General features: G+C 34.0%; 1 protein-coding gene across 1 annotated transcript in view; it reads left to right on the forward strand.

The window, feature by feature from the left end:
- Positions 1 to 23261, forward strand: part of LOC128559391 (nuclear transcription factor Y subunit alpha-like) — a 28414-nt gene that overhangs the window by 1647 nt on the left and 3506 nt on the right. Inside the window, exons 2-6 of the mRNA XM_053550773.1 lie at positions 7532 to 7705; positions 8727 to 8828; positions 10002 to 10155; positions 12611 to 12663; positions 12990 to 13109. Of these exons, the coding sequence (XP_053406748.1) occupies positions 7535 to 7705; positions 8727 to 8828; positions 10002 to 10155; positions 12611 to 12663; positions 12990 to 13109 (600 nt within the window). The 5' untranslated portion in view covers positions 7532 to 7534. The remainder of the gene's footprint in view (positions 1 to 7531; positions 7706 to 8726; positions 8829 to 10001; positions 10156 to 12610; positions 12664 to 12989; positions 13110 to 23261) is intronic.

Consider the following 23261-nt stretch of genomic DNA (forward strand, 5'->3'; position numbering starts at 1 on the left):
CCATCAGTAACTTTTTGTAGGTTATATATTGATAAATAAAGATGCTGTGTGTTAAATCATTCCCAATGAAACATTTATTTACAAATATGAGGACATTATTCAAAAGAATAATATGTCACATGTAACGAGACCCCTGCTGGAACAACAGTTGGCTATAAAAACAACATGAGAAAAATATACAAAACTGATAAAATGGATCCACTTAACTGGGCCCAGTTTATACATGTATATAATCTCTGGATCCTTGTAAGATTCTAAAAACAACACTTACCCTCTTAACGAGTCTTGTATAAACACATACTTGGGGAAAACTTAAGCGTTATACAAGGTGCCATAAAACTGGACCCTGTATATTACATTTCTGGATCCATACCAAGTCCTTGTAAAAACACTGACTCGTTAATGAACCTTGTATATACAAAGTGATTTCTTTTGAAAAACTGAGAAAGGGGAGGAGCTTGCTGTCATATGCAGATTAGGAGTGGGACTAAATGTGTGAAATTCTTTTATGATCCAGGCTCATGCCAGTAATAATGGCCATATGGTTGTGTAGACCCTTAAATTGAATAAATTTTTTTTCTAAATTATGATCATTTCATAAACAAAATCTGATGTGTCATGGCAATGAATCACAGATGTTTTAAGTAAATGTACCAACTGTTGTACAGGGTCTAGGGTATTTTTTTTTCAAACTCATATTAAGGACCCAAATATTTGTCATTACAGCATATTTTTCCCCTCCTAATGGATCCTTCCTTCAATCCCCAAAACAGGGGAATAGAAAATACTGTCTATATAAATGTATTTTCAGCATTACTTTCAGATTACATACTTAAGGGATTTTTCTTAATCTATGTATATTGATATGATTTATAGTGGTATCTGTGAAATTCAAAGTGTAACAAAATGATCCTCCTCACCTCGGTTAAAAAAGTGTTTGATGTCAGAGCTCTTATCCCCTTCTTGTGCTGAGATGATGATTACTGTCACTTTCTTAAAAGTGTATGATAGTATATGATACATATCATTTACATGTTCATGAAAAGAAATACATTTGTATTTTAATACGTTTTCTCATTTTGTTCTGTTTCGTTTTGTTTTATGCTTCAACATAGTTTTTGCAAAAAAAAATTGTTAGAAATTATGGTGAATCTGTAACGTCCATCCTAATTTACTTAACTCTAGCAGTAAGATGTACCATTACCACACACATATCTTTTATTGAAATGACATTAGCATAATAATGAAAATTTAGAAACACCTTTCATTAAGTCAGTGAATACATAGGACGAACACTATCAATTTCCTGATTAAAAAATACTGTTTTCTTTTTCCCTCCATATTTTAAGACTAATTCAGCATATTTCTTTTTATTTTATTACTTTGTATCATTTTTCATTCATCTAGATAGGTTTAACATTAACAGAATCTGTTTTTATTCAGTAGAGCCACATTAAAGCTTGAAAAACAAATGTATATAATTAGTGTAACGTCCGTCCCCTCATAATGTAACGTCCGTCCCCCTTTGCCATCAGTTTCTCTTTACTAGTTTTGAAGCCTAAATAAAAAAGAAATATACAAAAAACTGAATTGTTTAATAACTGATGTTCTTGTGTCTTCATTTAAAAGGTTGTTATCCAATTAAGTATAATATTATAAATGGTAACAGGAAAAATATGAATATGGCTGTTTTTTTCCTTCTCTGCTTCGACAGGTAAAATAACCAAAAAAATTTTTTTTTTCAATTTTTGGCAAATATTTTATAAGTTTCTTGTAAAGATGTACTGGTTTATTGATTTGGTGAATTTTCTCATCTTAATGACAGTAAACAGCTTCAGAAACAAGCTTTTTACATTCCCATGTAACGTCCGTCCCCTTGCCCAACCACTGTTCGAAAATGATGTATTAAAACAAAAATCAGCAAAAAGTTATCTATTATTTTACTTTTTCATGAAGTTAAAACATATAACTTCATGAAAAAGGCTTAACAGGTAAGAAATCTTTAACTTTAATTTTTGACTTTGATGCTAACACATTTGGCCCATTTACTGTGCAGCAGGCAATGCGAATTCGTCTAAGTACACTTGCCGGCGTCATTTTACATACTATTTTTACATTGCATTTGAGAATCTTTCATATCTGGTGGTAGATATTTTGTATTATTCTTAGATAATGCCTACTTTAATGACACTGGTGATTCATACTTTCAGTTTCAAACATGTTACGAATAAGCAACAAGTTTTATTGAACAACTATCAATGAGCAAGTTTATTTTGTCAATCATCAAAATATCATTTCACCATTGATTTATGTTAGGCCAAATAAAAAAAATGCATGTTTCCGGTGACCCGACCGACCCTAATTTTAGCCCACGACCCTAAACTTTTTTCGGACGAAAATTTGCGGGTACGAAAAAAAACATATGCTCTCATTTAGGAACATCGGATCGATGTACATTCACCGAGCTGTTTGAACAAGTCCACCCGCCGACAGGCAGTTTCTTGTGAAGGATCTTCCAGTTCTATATTCTTATTCATCGTACATCGACGAGTTAAATTCCGGATAGGACGAGTGGACTTCGCTGTATACTCGACCGATCGGGCGAGTGGTTTTTACGTCGTAACTTTACCAAATTCAGGAATTATATCAGAAAAAATACCTGGATTGACTGGATCGTAAAGATATCAAACGTCATGCCGGTAATTTTCCATTCCACGAGCACGTGCGACCTATCGTTACATCTATTACATCGCCGTTACTTTTGTTTATCGACACATACACAGAAAACGCGCGTAATGCATTTATTTTTTAATATAATTGCTTCAAATTTTCAACACCGCTTGAGAAGTAATACAGTTTGAATTCTATAATAATTATATAAGACAACGGCAAAAATCTATAAAAACAGCCGAATTTTCATATAATCACTTGTAAAATTTCAAACAGCGTGATCTTAATTACTTATTTCTTTCTTAAAGAAAATAATCGATACATAATATGGTCATAAAATTCAGACTTTTGACCAGAAAGTATAAAAAACAGAATTAAAAAATCTTAAATAATGAAAAAGCGGCAGCAATTTAAATACAAGGAGTAAAACGATTTTTCGCAAACAGATATCTGTGAATGTAAATAGAAATGTGGCTTTAGAATAAAGCAGTATGATGTTGTTGTGAATTTTAATTATTTTTTAAATGAATCTTCGTACAAGTATTATTTTTGACACGACACTTTGTAAGATATTCTTCTCTAACAATAATGTAAATTCTTTGAGGGCAAACAGGTCACAGAGGTAGGATCAGTATAATCTTTTGACACATTTACCTGTCAGTTCATTCCTGATATTGTACATTCGCTTTAAAAAAAAAAAGAAGAAACTTATTTTATTGATTTCTTCTCAACAATTTAAAGAAGCGAGGCGGTACGATCAAACAGTGATGTTTCACATGGCGCGAAAACATGACGTAATGCCATGACAATCTCGGGCAACTATACCGTGCTTTGATCTCCACTTCAGATGCCATGATACCGACACACTTCTTTTAGCTCTTTGGAGGGTGTTAATTAATGATGAAAACAAGGCCAATTACTTAGCTTATAAACAGAATATTTTTGCGTTCCCAACGGGTGTGTGGATGATGATAATTATGTCCATATTTTGGGGACACTTTTCAAAATAATTATTTTTGGGAAATAAAAGTCTTGAGAAAATGAAAATAACTAAATATTTTATGCTGTCCTAACACTTTAGGAAAACACGGTAGGGGATAGACTTTAATTATTATTAATATCGCTGCAGTTGTTTTGGAGAGCAACTGGCTGGTGCTGCTGACAAAATAGAGGAAAGAAAAATAAAAATGTCTGCTGTAAAAAGGAAATTTAAAAAGAACAAACATGCCACCTTAAAAAGGAAATGTAGTGTACAAGAGAACAGTATTTGTCTACTGTGTGTTTCATTTAAAATTTACTTATTGTACATGTATAATACTCCTTTCAAAAAAGTGACAATATTAAACATGTCAATTATAAGGACAAGCGACTGTTCACTAAGTGCGAGTAGATTTTAGTGGTTACTAGTCCTGCAGGGCGAGTGGTGTGAAAATAATTTACACCCCTGCCTTAAACTTGACATAAAAAATCATGATTTTAACTAGGCTTGAACCAACGGAAAACCAAAGGTGCATCTGTCGGAATATTCTGATGGCATGTATTTAATAATTTGACTTAAAGCCAAAGGGTATACAAAAAGCTGTGTATTTAAAGTGTATAGCATCTACCATCTAGTACAGACATACATGTATATATGTATTGTTAAGACAATAGGCAAAAGCAAAGAAAAAAAAAAAAAAAAAAAAAATCGACCTACCTACCCTATTTTTTTCTGGCATGTCACAGGAAACATACATATATTTTTTTTTGGCCTTAAGAGCATCAATAATATAATTGGCAGTTCGTCAAATCTACATGTAATCAATGACTTTGTACCTATATCCCTGATTAAACCCATTAATTGTTCTTCATTGTCAGTAAGATTTAAGACGACAAATCAGCATAGAATGTTTTATTTTTCTAGTGTTTTGGGCATGTGAAAACGAAAGTAGAATGCGACGTAACACGTACATGCTGTGAAATTTGCTAGATTATATCATCTGCCACTATTTTTTTATCACTCCCTCGTTGCCCGAATGTTTCTGCGATAAATACACTAGTTTTAATCAAAACATCTGACTATGAATCTGGTTCATCTAATCATACAGTATTCAGTAATGTAAACATAAATTGCTGCTACCTACGGTTCATTGTGAGGGAGTAATAACTGCTTGACGCTTTAAGCCATGCACTTACAGTTTAAATTTTGACCTTATAAAAACATTTTGACAAATTATTTATGAAAACAAAACTAGAGCCTTGCATTTTTAGTTTATTCATTTAAATCTCAATAAGTTTTTATAACCTTATCACTAAGTTCGGTTATTTTCATACCGATGTTTGTTTTCAAGATGGCGGTGACTTCTGCATTGGCGCTTCATGTACTTGGAAAGTGCGGCTTCGTAATTATAAATAAAGACATTGGTTGATTTTAATGAATTTGGTATCATTCTAAAGCTTAAACGTTTATATATAAATCTAACTATTTTTATAAATGGAATCCATAAAGGAATACAATAAATCTTTTAGATAAAATTGATATAAAATATTTTAATGGGTTGGTCGGCAAAGGGCAAACATTCAGTATTTTTAAAATTTCTAAAGGCGTAATAAGCGCATCAAAAATGTGTGACAATCAATCTTCATTTTAAATGATTACAACCTTTTAGAATAATTATCGTTTAATTGACCGTTTTCAATCATCTCCTCCCTAAAAGGCTACATGTAGCTTCACCGTTGACGTACTAAAAACAACAAATTTTCATCTAATGTTCCCAATTAAAGTATCATAAAATCATAAAACAGTAATTGATTGCATAATTCTGTCAGTTCTTAATCAGGGTCATTCACGGTTGATGCACCCATGTGTCGGCCTGTTGATCAAAGCTGCTAATTGACGGTTAAATACACGGAACATGTCCCACAGACATTGGCTATCCAGGCTGGTTTTGAAAGGGCACTTGTCAAGATAAATACACAAGCCTGATAAAAGAAAAGGGCACTTGGCACAAACGGGCAGTTTGAAGGGCAGCATGGCGGCACTTCAAAAGGGCCATGGCACTGTGCCATGTTAAAAAGGCCTGCATGAAACACTAGTATATACAAACATAGGCTGCTTTCTCTAGCCCAAAATAGCTATATTTACCTCTAAAATTGTTATATTCTCACCTTATGAAGGTCACATTTCCCCCTTGGAATTTAAAGAAAACATATTTATTATAATATGCCTAGTGAATAATTTCAAGATGGTCAACCTTTTTACCTATTTTTAACAAGAATTACCACCAGATTGTTTCAAATTTGTGACTCATGCAGTTGTTATCAACTGAAAATTACATCAAACTAATAGTGTTTACTTCTCATCACATGCCAAAGTTCAAAAGTACATTGACGTTAGTTCTTGCAAGTTGGTTCTGAGTAGTCATAGCGTTGGCAGCGGTGAAAATATGTTTCTTTGGATTTTCCCTTTTTGGGCATTCATAGTATTATATTTTCCCCAACAGAAAGCCACAGATTGTTTTGAAAAATTTAGAAAAAAGTCACTGTTATTTTGATGTCAGTTGCAGGTTGTCATTTTTTCATGTTTATTTTCGCATGTGGTGAAATATTGTCAGGGATGTCCTTTGAAGATCTGTTTATTTAAATGAAAAATTCCAGAAAATAATTTTTACCTGTGTAATCATAATTGAATTAAAAACTTAATTCCAGCAAACATTAATCCTGATGCTTTTTATCCTCAAAAGTTGATATTTAAGAACGCATCTCCCTGTGAATTGGCTGTTTTAGTCCAAACTACAAAATTTTATGCCAAAGACATTAAAGTAGTTTACAGTACCAGTGTTTCCACTGTTCAGTTAGAATTAACAATGTTTGTATTACTAGAATGCTACAATTCTTATTGGTATTTATACAAGCTAAGATAAATACAGTATGACTGTACAATAAAGGGGCTTCCTTGGGTGAATGGTCAAATATGAATAACTTTCCCCTTAAAGGTGGTCAATCATATTTAAACAACATTTTATGACATTCTTTACTTTTTGTATATTCTGGTAGAGATTTATTTAAGGAACAAAAGACCCATTACATAGAGATAGATTCCTATTGGAAATGTATATTTTATTAATTTATATAAAATTTTATAATTACTCCCCTTTAATATGAAAGTATTTAAAAAGCTGGATATTTCTTCTTATTTCGATACAATTTCTAGTTTTACATTTGCATTTGATAGACATATTAAGTATTTAACAATCCTAACCAAAAGGCAAGCTTTAAAGCTGTGTGTATGTTCTGAATTCATTTATTTCCAATCTATCTTGGTTGCGCAACCAAGATAGACAATGGGAGATAATAATATTTTTTCAAACTTGCGTTTCTAATGAATAACAACTAAATACATAATTGTTAATGCAAATATTTTACAAATATATTACAATATGTCTAATATTTATACCTTTCCTTAGGCAAAGTATGTTAATCAAATTTATACTTATGATAAATTAACTCCATCTTGGTTGGGCAACCAGGATAGGAAAATTAAATTTTAAAAATACCTCCAGTGAAAATCTAACTTGTATTAAGCGTTAAGAGAACATAAATGGGTGTAAATGATCAGACATTAAAGTTTCAAACAAATCCGTTACATGGCCAAAATCTGATTATCCACCTTTAATACTGCAGGCTTGAAACCACTTCAGTCATATATGTGAAAGGAAGTCATCAAGCTAGCTTTCAAATGATTGTTGGTTAATTTAAGGTGCCTGCACTTGTCTTTAGTGTGATCTGAGTGGCACCAGTAGTCTTCCTTCATCATTTGAAGCTGAAATGTTGCCATATAGCACAAAATACTGTTTATGACTGAATCTTTTCAATCTTTCAGAGAATGTCTGATGGCCAGGAATACACTGTGTATGAGACGACAGATGGGCAGCAGCCAGTCACGGTAACAGTGAATCAGAATGGTGAAGATTTACAACAGATACAGTACATCACACAGGATGGTACAGTTGTTTCTGCGGGACAGATTGTAGCTGGTGGAGGAAATGTTATACAGGTGAATAGTGGTCTGTCAGGCAGTTGACATTTACTTGACAAACTTAGGCATACTAAAGTTCCACCACATGTTACCTAGCTTTTAGAATTTTATGTCAAATACTCAGCCCTATTGCTAAGATGCAAATGTAGTACTTAAACAGCTCTAAAATCATAACTAGTTTAAAGCTTACTTTACCACAAAGCCACAAAATGAACAAAGACTACAAAATCTCTGATTTGAATGCTTTATCTTACACTTCATGATATGAAATGTCCTGAACCAGGTTGAGTTTTTGTCTATATTTTGTTTGAATCCATTGAATCTATAGTTTTGGGATACATTAGGCAGTCGAAGATTTACGAAGGACTTTCTTTTCATGAAAACATGTATTCCTGATTCACATTTTTAATTTTATAAAGTCAACTGTTGTGTGTATTTCCATAGTTGTAACTGAAATATTGCATTGAAAGGTTTTACCAGATGAAATTCACCTGGACAAGAGATGGATTTTAGATAAAAATATTAGAAATAAATGTTTTAAAAAGAACACAGAATTTATTTTATTAAAGAAAAGTGATGCAGAAAAAGTAATACTATCCTGTAATGTTTTGAAGCAGAATTGAGATTTATAAATTTAAAGTGTGTGTTTGTGTGTGTGTTCGGGTTTAACGTCTTTTTCAACAATTTTTCAGTCATAAGTCAGCATGTACATGTACCGTATATTATGTTCTGTAAAAGTCATTTAGCAGTTTGACATTTAGAGATTGCTCCTTTATCCATATTCATCAATGTTTTAAGCCTGAAACTTAGACTTTAAAATGCTAATTTTTCAGTTTGCTGTGTGGTTGTTAAATTAGCACTGAGTATGATGAAACTTTGCAAGGAAGTGTATTCTGAAGCTCCAAACTGTTCAGTCAGCTTTCATTTTTATAAATTTGGTACAAATAAAATTAAGACAAATTAAATATTTACCAGTTTGAAATATTTTTTGTTAGTTTTACCAGTAAGTAACAGGACATTAATCATGTATAATTTTCAGGTGGCTGATGGGGTTCAGGGTATTGGTGCCCAGTCAGGGGGCCAGCAGCTGATACTGAACCAGGCAGCATCTCAGCAACAACCACAGGCTGTAGGAACACAGGTATATTGTTTTTCTCTCAAATTGTCCGATGTCAGGTTTTCTTTAGCATATAGCATGAAGCATTTTAAAATGTGTGCGTTGGAAAAAAACTGACGAGCTTTTCTAAGGTGTCACACTGTCAGTTGTCACCTGAGCTGTTTGCCACAATTTCATTGAAGTGCCCCAGAATTGTTCCATTATACTGAAACTTGGCTATTTCTTACGTAATACTCTGATTATTCATTTGTATTAATATTTCTCAAATATTAAGGTTAACTTATAATGAATCATAATGATGTTTATCGGCAGTGGTGCATGTTGTTTATCAAATGTTCAAGGTCTTTGATATAAAACTAAATATCTCAACATCTGAATGATAAACCTTGGTAAATAAGATGATAAACCGTAAGAAAACCTTGCATGCTCATTAGATATTTTCATTTATCTGTGGCAAATGGAACCATTTAATAATGAACTGTTAAATGGAGAATATTTTTACTAAGACATTCAGTGTCATGACACACTGCTGTTGCAATACATTATATGCATGTATACATGTTATATGTAGGTGATATTAACATTGAAAAGTTGTCATTGTGTTATCTCATGTGTAGTCATAGACCGCGGTCTATCTGTTTCACTTACAATGGCTCTTATCTAAGAGGCCAAATTGTTTTTGTGCAGATACACACCATGTACTTTGTAGTACTGATAAAGTTAGAGAAAAAATTATTTCTCTAAATTAATGTAGATATTTCTGTAAACTTACATCCATGACCTAATAAAGTGTTGTTGACACAAATATGTATGAATAGCTGTCAACATGGTATCTACCACACTGCTGTCTATACATTCTGTATACATAACACCAGTTTATTTTAATTACACTTATAAAAAGAGAATATTAGCTCGTTTCAACAATACACAAGGTGCAGTATTTTACTGAGTGTTGTAGATACATGTAAAATGCAAGATATTACATGCACATGTATTTAGATATTATTTCGAAAAGAAACAGATTTTTTTCTATTTCATGTTTTAACTTAATTTTACCTATTTTAAAGTTTTAGAAAATTTTCTTACCTATGAAAAATAAATTCGATATTTTTGCTTTGAAAATGCCAGGTATTTTTTACTTGAATAGTCCAGTAATTCACTGAATACTGTGATAAAGGATATATATATATATTATAGATTATACAAGGTCAGTCAGCACCAGCAGGGAGCACAGGTACTGCTAACTCACTAGGGATACCACAAATGTTGTTCCTAAATCAGATCACAGTAAATGGTCAGACTTCATTTGTATTGGTGGATGCACAGAACAAACCTGTTCAACTTCCACAAGGTTTGCTGTTTTTGATTTTGTGGTTTTGTTCTTTGTATATTCTAGCTCTGAGGGAGTTAAATAAGTACATCATCATATAAGCTTTTGGACTTTCCCAGCTAGATCATTTCATATTTGAGATACTCTCCAAGTTATACTTAATCCATGAATTGCATATTTGAAATGAATTATCATGCATTTGGGTTGCAGTTAGCGGTATAATTACCCGTAAACACATATATCTGTTGTTCAGGTCGTAAATATCTACTGTATTGAAGCCTATATTTACCAAGTGCAGTGGTCCTGGCCTGTCCCATTTTCTTGGAGGTGTAGCGCAAGATTGTGAATCAAAGTTTGATTCCCATGCAAGGAAATGTTCCTTAAGTACTTGAACAGAAGACAGTTTTTGTTCTGAAGTCAATTATCATCTGCTGATAACTTGTTTTAGGATGTCAGTTGTCTGTGGAGACAGAGGTTAAGAATCCGTGAACACTAGTTAGGTTAACTGACTGCCATGATGAAGGCACCAAAGGAAAAAGGACATTTATTCTTACATACCCGACTGGATTTCCGGTATTTTCACTGGTGCTGGAAAACTTCATCTCCATCCATTTTGTTTAAATACGTTGCTGTAAGAAAATAGTTCAAAAAAGAAAGTTGTTTGTTTGATTTTATTTTTAGCTCGGCGTGCGTCGTGCAATATGCGTTGTCCGTCAACATTTGGCTTATGAACACTCTAGAGGCCACAGTTGTGATCCAGTCTTTATGAAACTTGGTCAGAATGTTTGTCTTGATGGTCTCTAGGTCAGTTTTGAAACTGGATCATGTGGGGTCAAAAACTAGGTCACTAGACCAGATCAAAGGAAAATCTTGTTAACACTCTAGAGTTCACAGTTTAAGTTTGAAACTCATGAGAATTGGTCAGAAGGTTTGTCTTGATGACCTCTAGGTCAATTTCGAATCATGGTTATGTGGGGTTAAAAACTAGGTCATCAGATCAAATCAAAGGAAAAGCTTGGTATCACTCTAGGGTGAAAATTATGACCCAATCTTCATGAAATTTGGTCAAAATGTTTACCTTGATGATCTTTAGTCCAATTTCGAATCTGGGTCATAAGGGGTCAGAAACTAAGTCACCTGGTTAAATCAAAGAAAAACCTTGTGTATGCAATGAGGAAAATTAGTCAGTTACTTTTCCTGATTATGTCCAAGAAGTAGAGTGGTCCTTCCTCTGTTATTATCGTTGACTTCTTTGTAATTTTCAAAAGCAATTTCAATACTAAATTTGGACAAAGATTATAACCAAAAAGTCAGAGGAATCCAACTGAAAGGGACCAGTGTTACATTTGGTTATCCTTGTGCTTTATCTTACAACTTTTCAAGGGAAGTAACAAGCTAATGTTCCTCATAGGGGCTGCATTTCTCATTTGATGTGCATGAAACTTTGTCAGAATGTTTGTCTGAATGACATCTCGGACAATTTTTTTATCTAGGTCACATGGGATCAAAAACTAGGTCACCAGGTCAAATCAAAGAATAAGCTTGTTTACACTCTAGGGGCCACATATTTTATTCTATCTTCATAAAACTTGGTCAGAATGTTTATCATAAAGTCTTGGATGATTTTGAATCTGGATCATTTGGGGTCAAAAACTGGGTCATTAGGTCAAATCAAAGGAAAAGCTTGTATACACTCTAGAGGCAACTTTTTTGCTCCAATCTTACTGAAACTGTCAGAATGTTTGTTTTTATGAAATCTTGGACAGGTACTAATATGGGTCATGTGGGGTCAAAGACTAGGTCACTTGGTCAAATCAATGAAATTGCTTGTTTACACTCAAAAGGCCACATTATTGGTCCAATCTTAATGAGAATTGGTCAGAATATTTGTCTTCATGAAATTACTAGGCCAAACATGTTTACACTGTTATGGTGTGTTACTCAGGTGAGCGACCTAGGGCCATTTTGGCCCTCTTGTCACTATTATTATTGTATATGGGATGCAAGAAAAAGATTCTATTACTATAGGCGCAAATAAGAATATCTGGCTCTCGGTTAACTATTTATGCAGTTACTCAGCACAGCCTCATTACAGCCTTAAACAGTTAGCCTGAAGGCTGGATATTCCTATCTGCACCTACAATCAGTGAAATAATCTTATAATCCATATCACACAAATGAAATCATTAGTCACAGATGCTTTTGATTACTATATTCTTCTGCATGACCATGATCTTATGTAAGATGATTTGTGTTTTGTCCATCCTTCTAAGAATATGTGTCCGTCCTATAACTGTCATCCTCAAAGATTTGGAAAAACATTTCCAATAAATAATTCACTATTAACACTGACATAGGTAGAGCAAGACTCAGTACTTTGCTCTAAAGCCAAGGTCGCATTTTTCTATCAAAGTTTTAAAAAGAACATATTTATAAGTACTGATATTTTTGTTATGCTACATTTTATTATTTGCAGGTATACAAGTAATAAATTTACCAAATCAACAACCTGGTCAGCAAATAGCAATGGTAAGTGTTCTATTTTATCATAAAACAACAAAGGAAGTTATTACACATTTCAAGACTGAAAAAGGTTAATAGTTTCAAAGAGATATTATTTAAGATTCTTGACTACCATTAGGTTACTCAGTCTTCTGACTTTTAAACCCAGAAGCTGTAGTTTTCAGTTGGAGAATTGGACAGTAGTTTTCAGATACATTTGTATTTTGCTGGTTAGAGGTTCAGGTAGAAAGCACCAAGTATAGATGTCTAAATTTTTGAAACAGTTTCTACATCTTTTTATGTAAAATTAAAATTTATTCATGTTTTACTAAACATACTGATTATACTTGTAGCCTGGTGAGACAGGGGAAGAGCCATTATATGTCAATGCCAAACAATATCACAGAATCTTGAAAAGGAGGCAAGCAAGAGCGAAACTTGAGGCTATGGGTAGAATACCTAAAGAAAGACAGGTAATACATACAATAAAATTGTCTAGTTTGTGCATTTGATAGAAAGAAAATAGATTGATTGTACAAAGTTTTAAGTTTTCTCTTTTATGTTTTCTTGGAAACTGGGTGGGAACCAGTATTAGGACTGGAACAGTTTATATGCAAGTTAAATATAGACCTTATTTTCGGTGTTATTTGACCTACTGTTTCATCCATATCATCCAGAAGATTATTTTTACTTAGTTGGAAAACATAGTTGCTGATAGGTTAGGGAGGTTAGGGAAAGCATTGAATGCCAGAAAGATACCTTACCTATGTTGACAAAACAGCCTTATTTCCCATCGTGGCATTGAAATTGCACTGTATGTGCAATATTTTGTTTACATCTGGAGTATCATGTGGGGTAGAAATGGTAATGCTTCAAATCCCAGTGAACGTAGATGACATGAATTAATATCATTTCCATAAATTACTTCATAAATGTTAATTTATAATGCAGTTCAAGAAAATCATTAATTTGATACATACATATAGCATACTAATGATTTTACAGTATACCGTGCTCTTTGAATGATTGAAACTGCTTCCCACAACCGCAACTAATTTATTTATTTATTTGGGTTTTACGGCACACCAACACAGTGTAGGTTATATGGCGCCAAACAGGACTACAAATTTTGGTTCCACATCTCATTTACATCGAAATAACAACCGCAGCTAAAGAAAAAAAGAAAGATGGAAATGCATACATACAGAGCTCCAGATAAGATTTTAGGTTAAAGGGTATTTTACCCCCTAGTTTTTTTAGCTCACCTGTCACATAGTGACAAGGTGAGCTTTTGTGATCATGCAGCGTCCGTCGTCCGTCCGTGCGTGCGTCCGTAAACATTTGCTTGTGACCACTCTAGAGGTCACATTTTTTGTGGGATCTTTATGAAAGTTGGTCAGAATGTTCATCTTGATGATATCTAGGTCAAGTTCGAAACTGGGTCACGTGCCTTCAAAAACTAGGTCAGTAGGTCTAAAAATAGAAAAACCTTGTGACCTCTCTAGAGGCCATATATTTCACAAGATCTTCATGAAAATTGGTCAGAATGTTCACCTTGATGATATCTAGGTCGAGTTCGAAACTGGGTCACGTGCCATCAAAAACTAGGTCAGTAGGTCTAAAAATAGAAAAACCTTGTGACCTCTCTAGAGGCCATATATTTCACAAGATCTACATGAAAATTGGTCAGAATGTTCATCTTGATGATATCTAGGTCAAGTTTGAAACTGGGTCACGTGCCATCAAAAACTAGGTCAATAGGTCAAATAATAGAAAAACCTTGTGACCTCTCTAAAGGCCATATTTGATAGAAAGAAAATAGATTGATTGTACAAAGTTTTAAGTTTTCTCTTTTATGTTTTCTTGGAAACTGGGTGGGAACCAGTATTAGGACTGGAACAGTTTATATGCAAGTTAAATATAGACCTTATTTTCGGTGTTATTTGACCTACTGTTTCATCCATATCATCCAGAAGATTATTTTTACTTAGTTGGAAAACATAGTTGCCGATAGGTTAGGGAGGTTAGGGAAAGCATTGAATGCCAGAAAGATACCTTACCTATGTTGACAAAACAACCATATTTCCCATCCCACAACCGCAACTAATTTATTTATTTATTTGGGTTTTACGGCACACCAACACAGTGTAGGTTATATGGCGCCAAACAGGACTACAAATTTTGGTTCCACATCTCATTTACATCGAAATAACAACCGCAGCTAAAGAAAAAAAGAAAGATGGAAATGCATACATACAGAGCTCCAGATAAGATTTTAGGTTAAAGGGTATTTTACCCCCTAGTTTTTTTAGCTCACCTGTCACATAGTGACAAGGTGAGCTTTTGTGATCATGCAGCGTCCGTCGTCCGTCCGTGCGTGCGTCCGTAAACATTTGCTTGTGACCACTCTAGAGGTCACATTTTTTGTGGGATCTTTATGAAAGTTGGTCAGAATGTTCATCTTGATGATATCTAGGTCAAGTTCGAAACTGGGTCACGTGCCTTCAAAAACTAGGTCAGTAGGTCTAAAATAGAAAAACCTTGTGACCTCTCTAGAGGCCATATATTTCACAAGATCTTCATGAAAATTGGTCAGAATGTTCACCTTGATGATATCTAGGTCGAGTTCGAAACTGGGTCACGTGCCATCAAAAACTAGGTCAGTAGGTCTAAAAATAGAAAAACCTTGTGACCTCTCTAGAGGCCATATATTTCACAAGATCTACATGAAAATTGGTCAGAATGTTCATCTTGATGATATCTAGGTCAAGTTTGAAACTGGGTCACGTGCCATCAAAAACTAGGTCAATAGGTCAAATAATAGAAAAACCTTGTGACCTCTCTAAAGGCCATATTTGATAGAAAGAAAATAGATTGATTGTACAAAGTTTTAAGTTTTCTCTTTTATGTTTTCTTGGAAACTGGGTGGGAACCAGTATTTAGGACTGGAACAGTTTATATGCAAGTTAAATATAGACCTTATTTTCGGTGTTATTTGACCTACTGTTTCATCCATATCATCCAGAAGATTATTTTTACTTAGTTGGAAAACATAGTTGCCGATAGGTTAGGGAGGTTAGGGAAAGCATTGAATGCCAGAAAGATACCTTACCTATGTTGACAAAACAACCATATTTCCCATCGTGGCATTGAAATTGCACTGTATGTGCAATATTTTGTTTACATCTGGAGTATCATGTGGGGTAGAAATGGTAATGCTTCAAATCCCAGTGAACGTAGATGACATGAATTAATATCATTTCCATAAATTACTTCATAAATGTTAATTTATAATGCAGTTCAAGAAAATCATTAATTTGATACATACATATAGCATACTAATGATTTTACAGTATACCGTGCTCTTTGAATGATTGAAACTGCTTCCCACAACCGCAACTAATTTATTTATTTATTTGGGTTTTACGGCACACCAACACAGTGTAGGTTATATGGCGCCAAACAGGACTACAAATTTTGGTTCCACATCTCATTTACATCGAAATAACAACCGCAGCTAAAGAAAAAAAGAAAGATGGAAATGCATACATACAGAGCTCCAGATAAGATTTTAGGTTAAAGGGTATTTTACCCCCTAGTTTTTTTAGCTCACCTGTCACATAGTGACAAGGTGAGCTTTTGTGATCATGCAGCGTCCGTCGTCCGTCCGTGCGTGCGTCCGTAAACATTTGCTTGTGACCACTCTAGAGGTCACATTTTTTGTGGGATCTTTATGAAAGTTGGTCAGAATGTTCATCTTGATGATATCTAGGTCAAGTTCGAAACTGGGTCACGTGCCTTCAAAAACTAGGTCAGTAGGTCTAAAAATAGAAAAACCTTGTGACCTCTCTAGAGGCCATATATTTCACAAGATCTTCATGAAAATTGGTCAGAATGTTCACCTTGATGATATCTAGGTCGAGTTCGAAACTGGGTCACGTGCCATCAAAAACTAGGTCAGTAGGTCTAAAAATAGAAAAACCTTGTGACCTCTCTAGAGGCCATATATTTCACAAGATCTTCATGAAAATTGGTCAGAATGTTCATCTTGATGATATCTAGGTCAAGTTTGAAACTGGGTCACGTGCCATCAAAAACTAGGTCAATAGGTCAAATAATAGAAAAACCTTGTGACCTCTCTAAAGGCCATATTTTTCATGGGATCTGTATGAAAGTTGGTCTGAATGTTCATCTTGATGATATCTAGGGCAAGTTTGAAACTGGGTCAGGTGCGGTCAAAAACTAGGTCAGTAGGTCTAAAAATAGAAAAACCTTGTGACCTCTCTAGAGGCCATATATTTCATGAGATCTTCATGAAAATTGGTCAGAATGTTCACCTTGATGATATCTAGGTCAAGTTCGAAAGTGGGTCACGTGCCATCAAAAACTAGGTCAATAGGTCAAATAATAGAAAAACCTTGTGACCTCTCTAGAGGCCATATTTTTCATGGGATCTGTATGAAAGTTGGTCTGAATGTTCATCTTGATGATATCTAGGTCAAGTTCTAAAGTGGGTCACGTGCCGTCAAAAACTAGGTCAGTAGGTCAAATAATAGAAAAACCTTGTGACCTCTCTAGAGGCCATATTTTTCATGGGATCTGTATGAAAGTTGGTCTGAATGTTTATCTTGATGATATATAGGTCAAGTTTGAAACTGGGTCAACTGCGATCAAAAACTAGGTCAGTAGGTCTTGAAATAGAAAAACCTTGTGACCTCTCTAGAGGCCATACCCTTGAATGGATCTTCATGAAAATTGGTCAGAATGTTCACCTTGATGATATCTAGGTCAAGTTTGAAACTGGGTTACGTGCCTTAAAAAACTAGGTCAGTAGGTCAAATAATAAAAACTTTGTGACCTCTCTAGAGGCCATACTTTTCATGGGATCTGTATGAAAGTTGGTCTGAATGTTCATCTTGATGATATCTAGATCAGTTTTGAAACTGGGTCAACTGCAGTCAAAAACTAGGTCAGTAGGTCTAAAATTATTAAAATCTTTTGACCTCTCTAGAGGCCATATTTTTCAATGGATCTTCATGAAAATTGATCTGAATGTTCACCTTGATGATATCTAGGTCAGTTTCGAAACTGGGTCACGTGCGGTCAAAAACTAGGCCGGTAGGTATAAAAATAGAAAAACCTTGTGACCTCTCTAGAGGCCATATTTTTCATGAGATCTTCATGAAAATTAGTGAGAATGTTCACCTTGATGATATCTAGGTAAAGTTCAAAACAGGGTCATGTACCTTTGAAAACTAGGTCAATAGGTCAAATAATAGAAAAACCTTGTGACCTCTCTAGAGACCATATTTTTCAATGGATCTTCATGAAAATTGGTCAGAATTTTTATCTTGATAATATCTAGGTCAAGTTCAAAACTGGGTCACATGAGCTCAAAAACTAGGTCACTATGTGAAATAATAGAAAAAACGACGTCATACTCAAAACTGGGCCATGTGGGAAGAGGTGAGCGATTCAGGACCATCATGGTCCTCTTGTTTTCAAATGGTATTTTACTCCTACATATTTTTTCAAAAGGGTATTTTAGAATTCTAAATGGTTTTTCAGAATTCGAAATTATTTAAAAGGGTAATAATAATAATAACTGTTTGTTTGTATAATTTTCTGATATTCATGTGCTCCGCTGAAGTGCCTTTGTCGACCAATGCTGTTTTCCTGAATATTTTTTGAGCCTTCATTCAGATAGTTTTAACATTTTGTTTACTGCATACATTACATCTTACACTACATCTTAATTTAAGTTACTGACCACTGCGATATATCAACAGCCAGTGATACTTTGACTGTCAATGTTTGTTTTTTTCAGAAACACCCACATGTATGGTGCTTCTGCTTCTTCAACAGTTACCCATAATATATCATAGATCACGTACTTAGCGATAGGCATTGTCCAAGTCATCTCTTGTCACACGCTTTAATATACTTGAAGAAGAAAATAACATTATTTTACGATATCGTTTGCGTTTGCTTTTATGAGACGCCATTTTTGTTTGTTGTACTCGATTACAAAAAGGATGTGCTTGATTTATGATAAAATTGGATTACACACTTTAATCGAGTAAAATACGTATCCTGTTTTTGCAATGCGTATCAGTACGCGTAGGTTTAATTTTAAATGCGTTTTTTGTAAATTTCAAAACGTATTTACGCAAATACGCATCTTATCTGGAGCTCTGTACATATACTGTATATATCAACTTTATGTTAAAAATGAAATGTCAAGTGGAGCTTTTGCCATTTGATTCTGTTCAAGGGAGATGATGAGTACATTTAACTCCAAACTGTATCTTGCTCAGTAGGTTCCCTTCGTATAACTGTATAATGTAGGGATGGGAATGAATATTCGAATATTCGAATATTCGAAAATCGGTCGAATATTCGAATATGAAAATCAAATTCGAATATTCGTAAATTATTGTATTTTTTTTTCAAAATAAGTATCATTGATTTTGGGCAATATGAGCATGCTAATTCTACAGAATAAAACCATGTCATGTTTGTTTATCGAGTATCAAAAGATGTCCAATTAACAAGAAAAAAGCAATGCATAATTGGCAGGGGCCATCGTTACGGATTAACAGTTTGCAACAGGCGTCAATGTGTCAGATGCATGTCAAAAGATGTCCAATTAACAAGAAAATTGCAATGCATAATTACCTGGGGTCATCGCAACGGATTAACTGTTTGTATTAGGTGTAAATGTGATATCTTTTTATCTTTTGTTTATTTTTATTGGGGCCTGTTTTATGTAACAAGCTGTAGAATTTTTTTTCGAAAACAATACCAAACTTGTAGATATTGCCGATCTTTTCACAATATTTTGTACGACGTTTCAGACCATCTGCAGAATCGGTTTTCATCTGCAATCGGCCGTATTCGAATTAACTTTTGAAGTACTTTATAATAAAATCAAGAAATAACATATGACTGATGCATAGGTTCATGTTGAAGGAGGTTTAAGTCTGCCTTACTTGCTTTTTACACAACAAATTTTACACGCCGATTGAAAATTTTCAAAATGGCGGTGGTAATACAACAACGCGTCACGTGTTTAAATGGAACGACCTGCTATTTTTAGATAAAATTGCGACGGCCTAAATTATTTATCCTTTTGATTTTTTGTATCATTTTGAAGCTAAAACACTGAATTAGTTAAATATGTTCATGTTTTTACTTACGGAATCGTGAAATAAAATGCTAGGATCGGCGGGTTTTGCTAGGTAGGATCGGGTTAGCCGAAACAAACATTTTTTGACCTTATTACGTACGATGATCCACGCTTTAAACAAATGAATACGTTGTGTATATGCCAATCACTTAATAAGAATTTAAAGCTTCCATTAAAACAAACCGAATATTCGAATATATTCGAATATGGCAAACCGAATATTCGAATATTGATTTCAGTATTCGTTCCCATCCCTAGTATAATGTACTTGAATTTTGAAGCAGCTTTTGCACTGATCTATCTACTGTATTAACCTGCAAATACTGATTAATCCACTGTGAAATACTTATCTGGAAACTGGTTATATAGTTTGAAAAATTAGCACTTTTTGTCATTTATGACCTAATTTAAGCATCCCATAAATACCAGTTTTACTTCACTGGGTACTATTATATACAGTTTCGGATGTAGCAAGAGCTGAGGTTTTTGTAAGGAAAGTTTCATCAGTGTAAGTCAATATTTAAGAAACTGGTGGATAAAAAACATTGAATTTTGTCCAGAAGGTAGTTCCTAGCCAGTATTTGTACTTAGGTCACACTCATAAGTTATAGATTGTTTTAACCTGATGTAGCATAACAGTTTAGTGATCTCGCTTTGTCAGTTGTCTGTCAGTCTGTTGATCACCAGTTTTTCAAAACCACATGAGTTTGTCTTAAACCTCACAAACATAATCCTCGTTTTACTATTAACCAAATCAACTGCAACAAATGTGCCTAACAATAAAAGAAAAAGCTTTAAAGATCTGCTTCAAAAGCGGCGGTCAAAGTTTGAAGTATAACATAGTTGGCAGCAGATGAGGACATTTTCTGTAAAGGCTACAGGGTTCTCGCCAGGCTATTATTGCCTGTCACGTGCGACATGCCTTCAGACTTTGAGTTGTATATTCGACATCCCTTATTTCCCCCGTCATCCCTTAATTGCCGAAGCGACATGTCATAAAATCACCCCAATAAACACCGCGATTAACTCGATAGTGTATTCGAAAAGCTTCCAAGTGCTACCCGATAGTTTAGGTAAAGCGATGCCAGTTAAGATAACCGATAAACCAATGACAGCTTCCTATATGTGGAACGTGTGACGTAAATTTCATCGTAGCTCTGCCTTTAAATCCTTTGACAGGCGGCATCTTGTGATGTGTACATGAAAGTGACTGTTTTCGCAAGTTTTAAGATTATACATGTCATTAGATATCGATGGCTTAGCGCAATACTGGTCCAAGTGACATTTTTTCACAAAATCACTTTTTTACATATTTTTATAAACTAAGGTCAAATACACAGTCTGTGAAAAAATTAGGGTAATTTACCCTTTTTTACCCACTTTTACCCTCCAGAAACATATAGGTCTATCTCAGAATGTTGGTTTTTATCACTGCAATAAAAGTCTAACTTGAGTTGGACTTATATTGCATTGAACATTTTGTTTTATGACAAGTTTAATTTGAGTTGGTCTTATATTGCACTGATAAAATTGTTTGATTTTACCAATATGCTTTAATTAAACCTATCAATGAACAAAAATGTTGTGATTTCTTTCAAATTAAGTACTGCATAGGTAAGTAATGTAATAAGAGCAAGAAGTGCTTGATCATTTTGATCAAGAATTACAGCCAAAATTTTTAATACTTGGAGCAGGCAAATGGTCTGGCAAGTCCACCTAAAATTTCTTTTTAACTCTCTTATAAAATTGTACAGAAGCTGAAGTTAGTCCACTGCCAAGTTATCGATTCCCTGACACCTGAAAGTGGCCAAGACAAATATGATACGAGAAAAAGAGCCTATACGTTTACTTGTGTAATTATATTTTTACCCTACCAAAGTTGGAAATTCGAACTCACACTGTTTTCCCTTGTTATACTTTTGTTATTCCAATTAAAACATTAAAAGCAATATTTTTTTGGTGCTATAGCAAAACTTGAGTTTGTAGTAAATACCTGGGTATCATTTACTTTTTAACCTATATATTTTCAGTAAATGGATTTAAAATATTTTTGTTCCATTGTTGAAACAAATAATGATGCTAAGAATATTTTTCCTGGCATGGACATTTGACTGTCTCAATTTAATCAAAACTATTTTGATTGGTTGCGTTATTTGCTATCAAAGTATCTTCTAATAGATTTGATTTATTACATCAGATTAAGATTGTGATGCATAAACATTTAGCTACACAAAGATTTATGCAAAACATAATGAAACATGAGGCATAGCATTATCAAGCACTATTGCTATGACTAAATTTAAGTGTCATTTTTAGCTAATCTGATTTTTGATTGTCATCACTTGACGATTTGTGTTGATGTTGGTTAAAATTTTCGTTTAGGTCCACCTTTTCTCAAAAACCATAAGAGCTACAGCTTTAAAACTTTGCTTACTTGTTTGTCATGTAGGTCAAAACTATAACCCTGATAAGCATTTTGTCAAAATTGTGGTCTTTTTTGTAAGAAAATTTGGTTAAAATGTTTGTTTAGGTCCACCTTGTCTCAAAATCTGTAAATGCTTTAATCTTGGCACACATATTTATCATCTTTAGATGGCTATGTAGGTCAAGAACCATAAGTTTGATATGCATTTTGTCAGAATTACCAGTTACAAGTTACAATCTACCAATTTTCCTAAATAATTTCTGCTAAGACTCTTTTTTTTTTTTTTCAAAAATAGGTAGTATGCTCACTTAAGTGACATTAATTAAACAATTTCTTGCATTATGCCGAATTTTCTTAGAAATTAGTACTTTTTACAAAATTTCAAAACAGCATGTTTTCACAATTCATTTTTACCATATTTTGCATGTTTTAACAACTCATTCTTAGCAAGAAAATGTGCAGGAGGCCAAGTAATTTGGTCAGCAAAAACCCTGGGTCTGAGTAAAAGTCCTTCTGCACATTTATCCGACCCTGTAGCATATGGTATCAAACATACCACTTTGACTTGGTTACAACACCTGTAATATGAAATAAGGCACTGCCTCAATCGAAAATCGATCTGACTGCCCATATTAATTTTGTACTAATTTGAAAGACGTTGTGGTTGGGACAAATTACATGGACACGTATAAGGCACAAGGAAAAAACTATTTTCAAAAAAATCCAAAGTCAGGCACTCTGTGCGCATGCTGGAAGGACACATTTTTTTTAATTCGATATCCAGTTTATCGCATGTTACCGCAGAGGGATCGATCCAGATTTTCGTCCCTTCGCAGCGAAAATCGGTTGGATCGATTCCCTAATAAATACATAATGACTGAAATTGAGGCTGAATTTCAATATAGTTGAGAAACATGTAATGTAAATCTGAAAGAAAATTTGTAAACAGCCTGGTTGTTCAGTCTATAGAGCATAGGAACAGTATTCCAAGGCCACAAGTTTAAGCTTCAG

Source organism: Mercenaria mercenaria, chromosome 9 (genome assembly GCF_021730395.1).
Source record: "Mercenaria mercenaria strain notata chromosome 9, MADL_Memer_1, whole genome shotgun sequence".
Taxonomy (NCBI): Eukaryota; Metazoa; Mollusca; class Bivalvia; order Venerida; family Veneridae; genus Mercenaria; species Mercenaria mercenaria.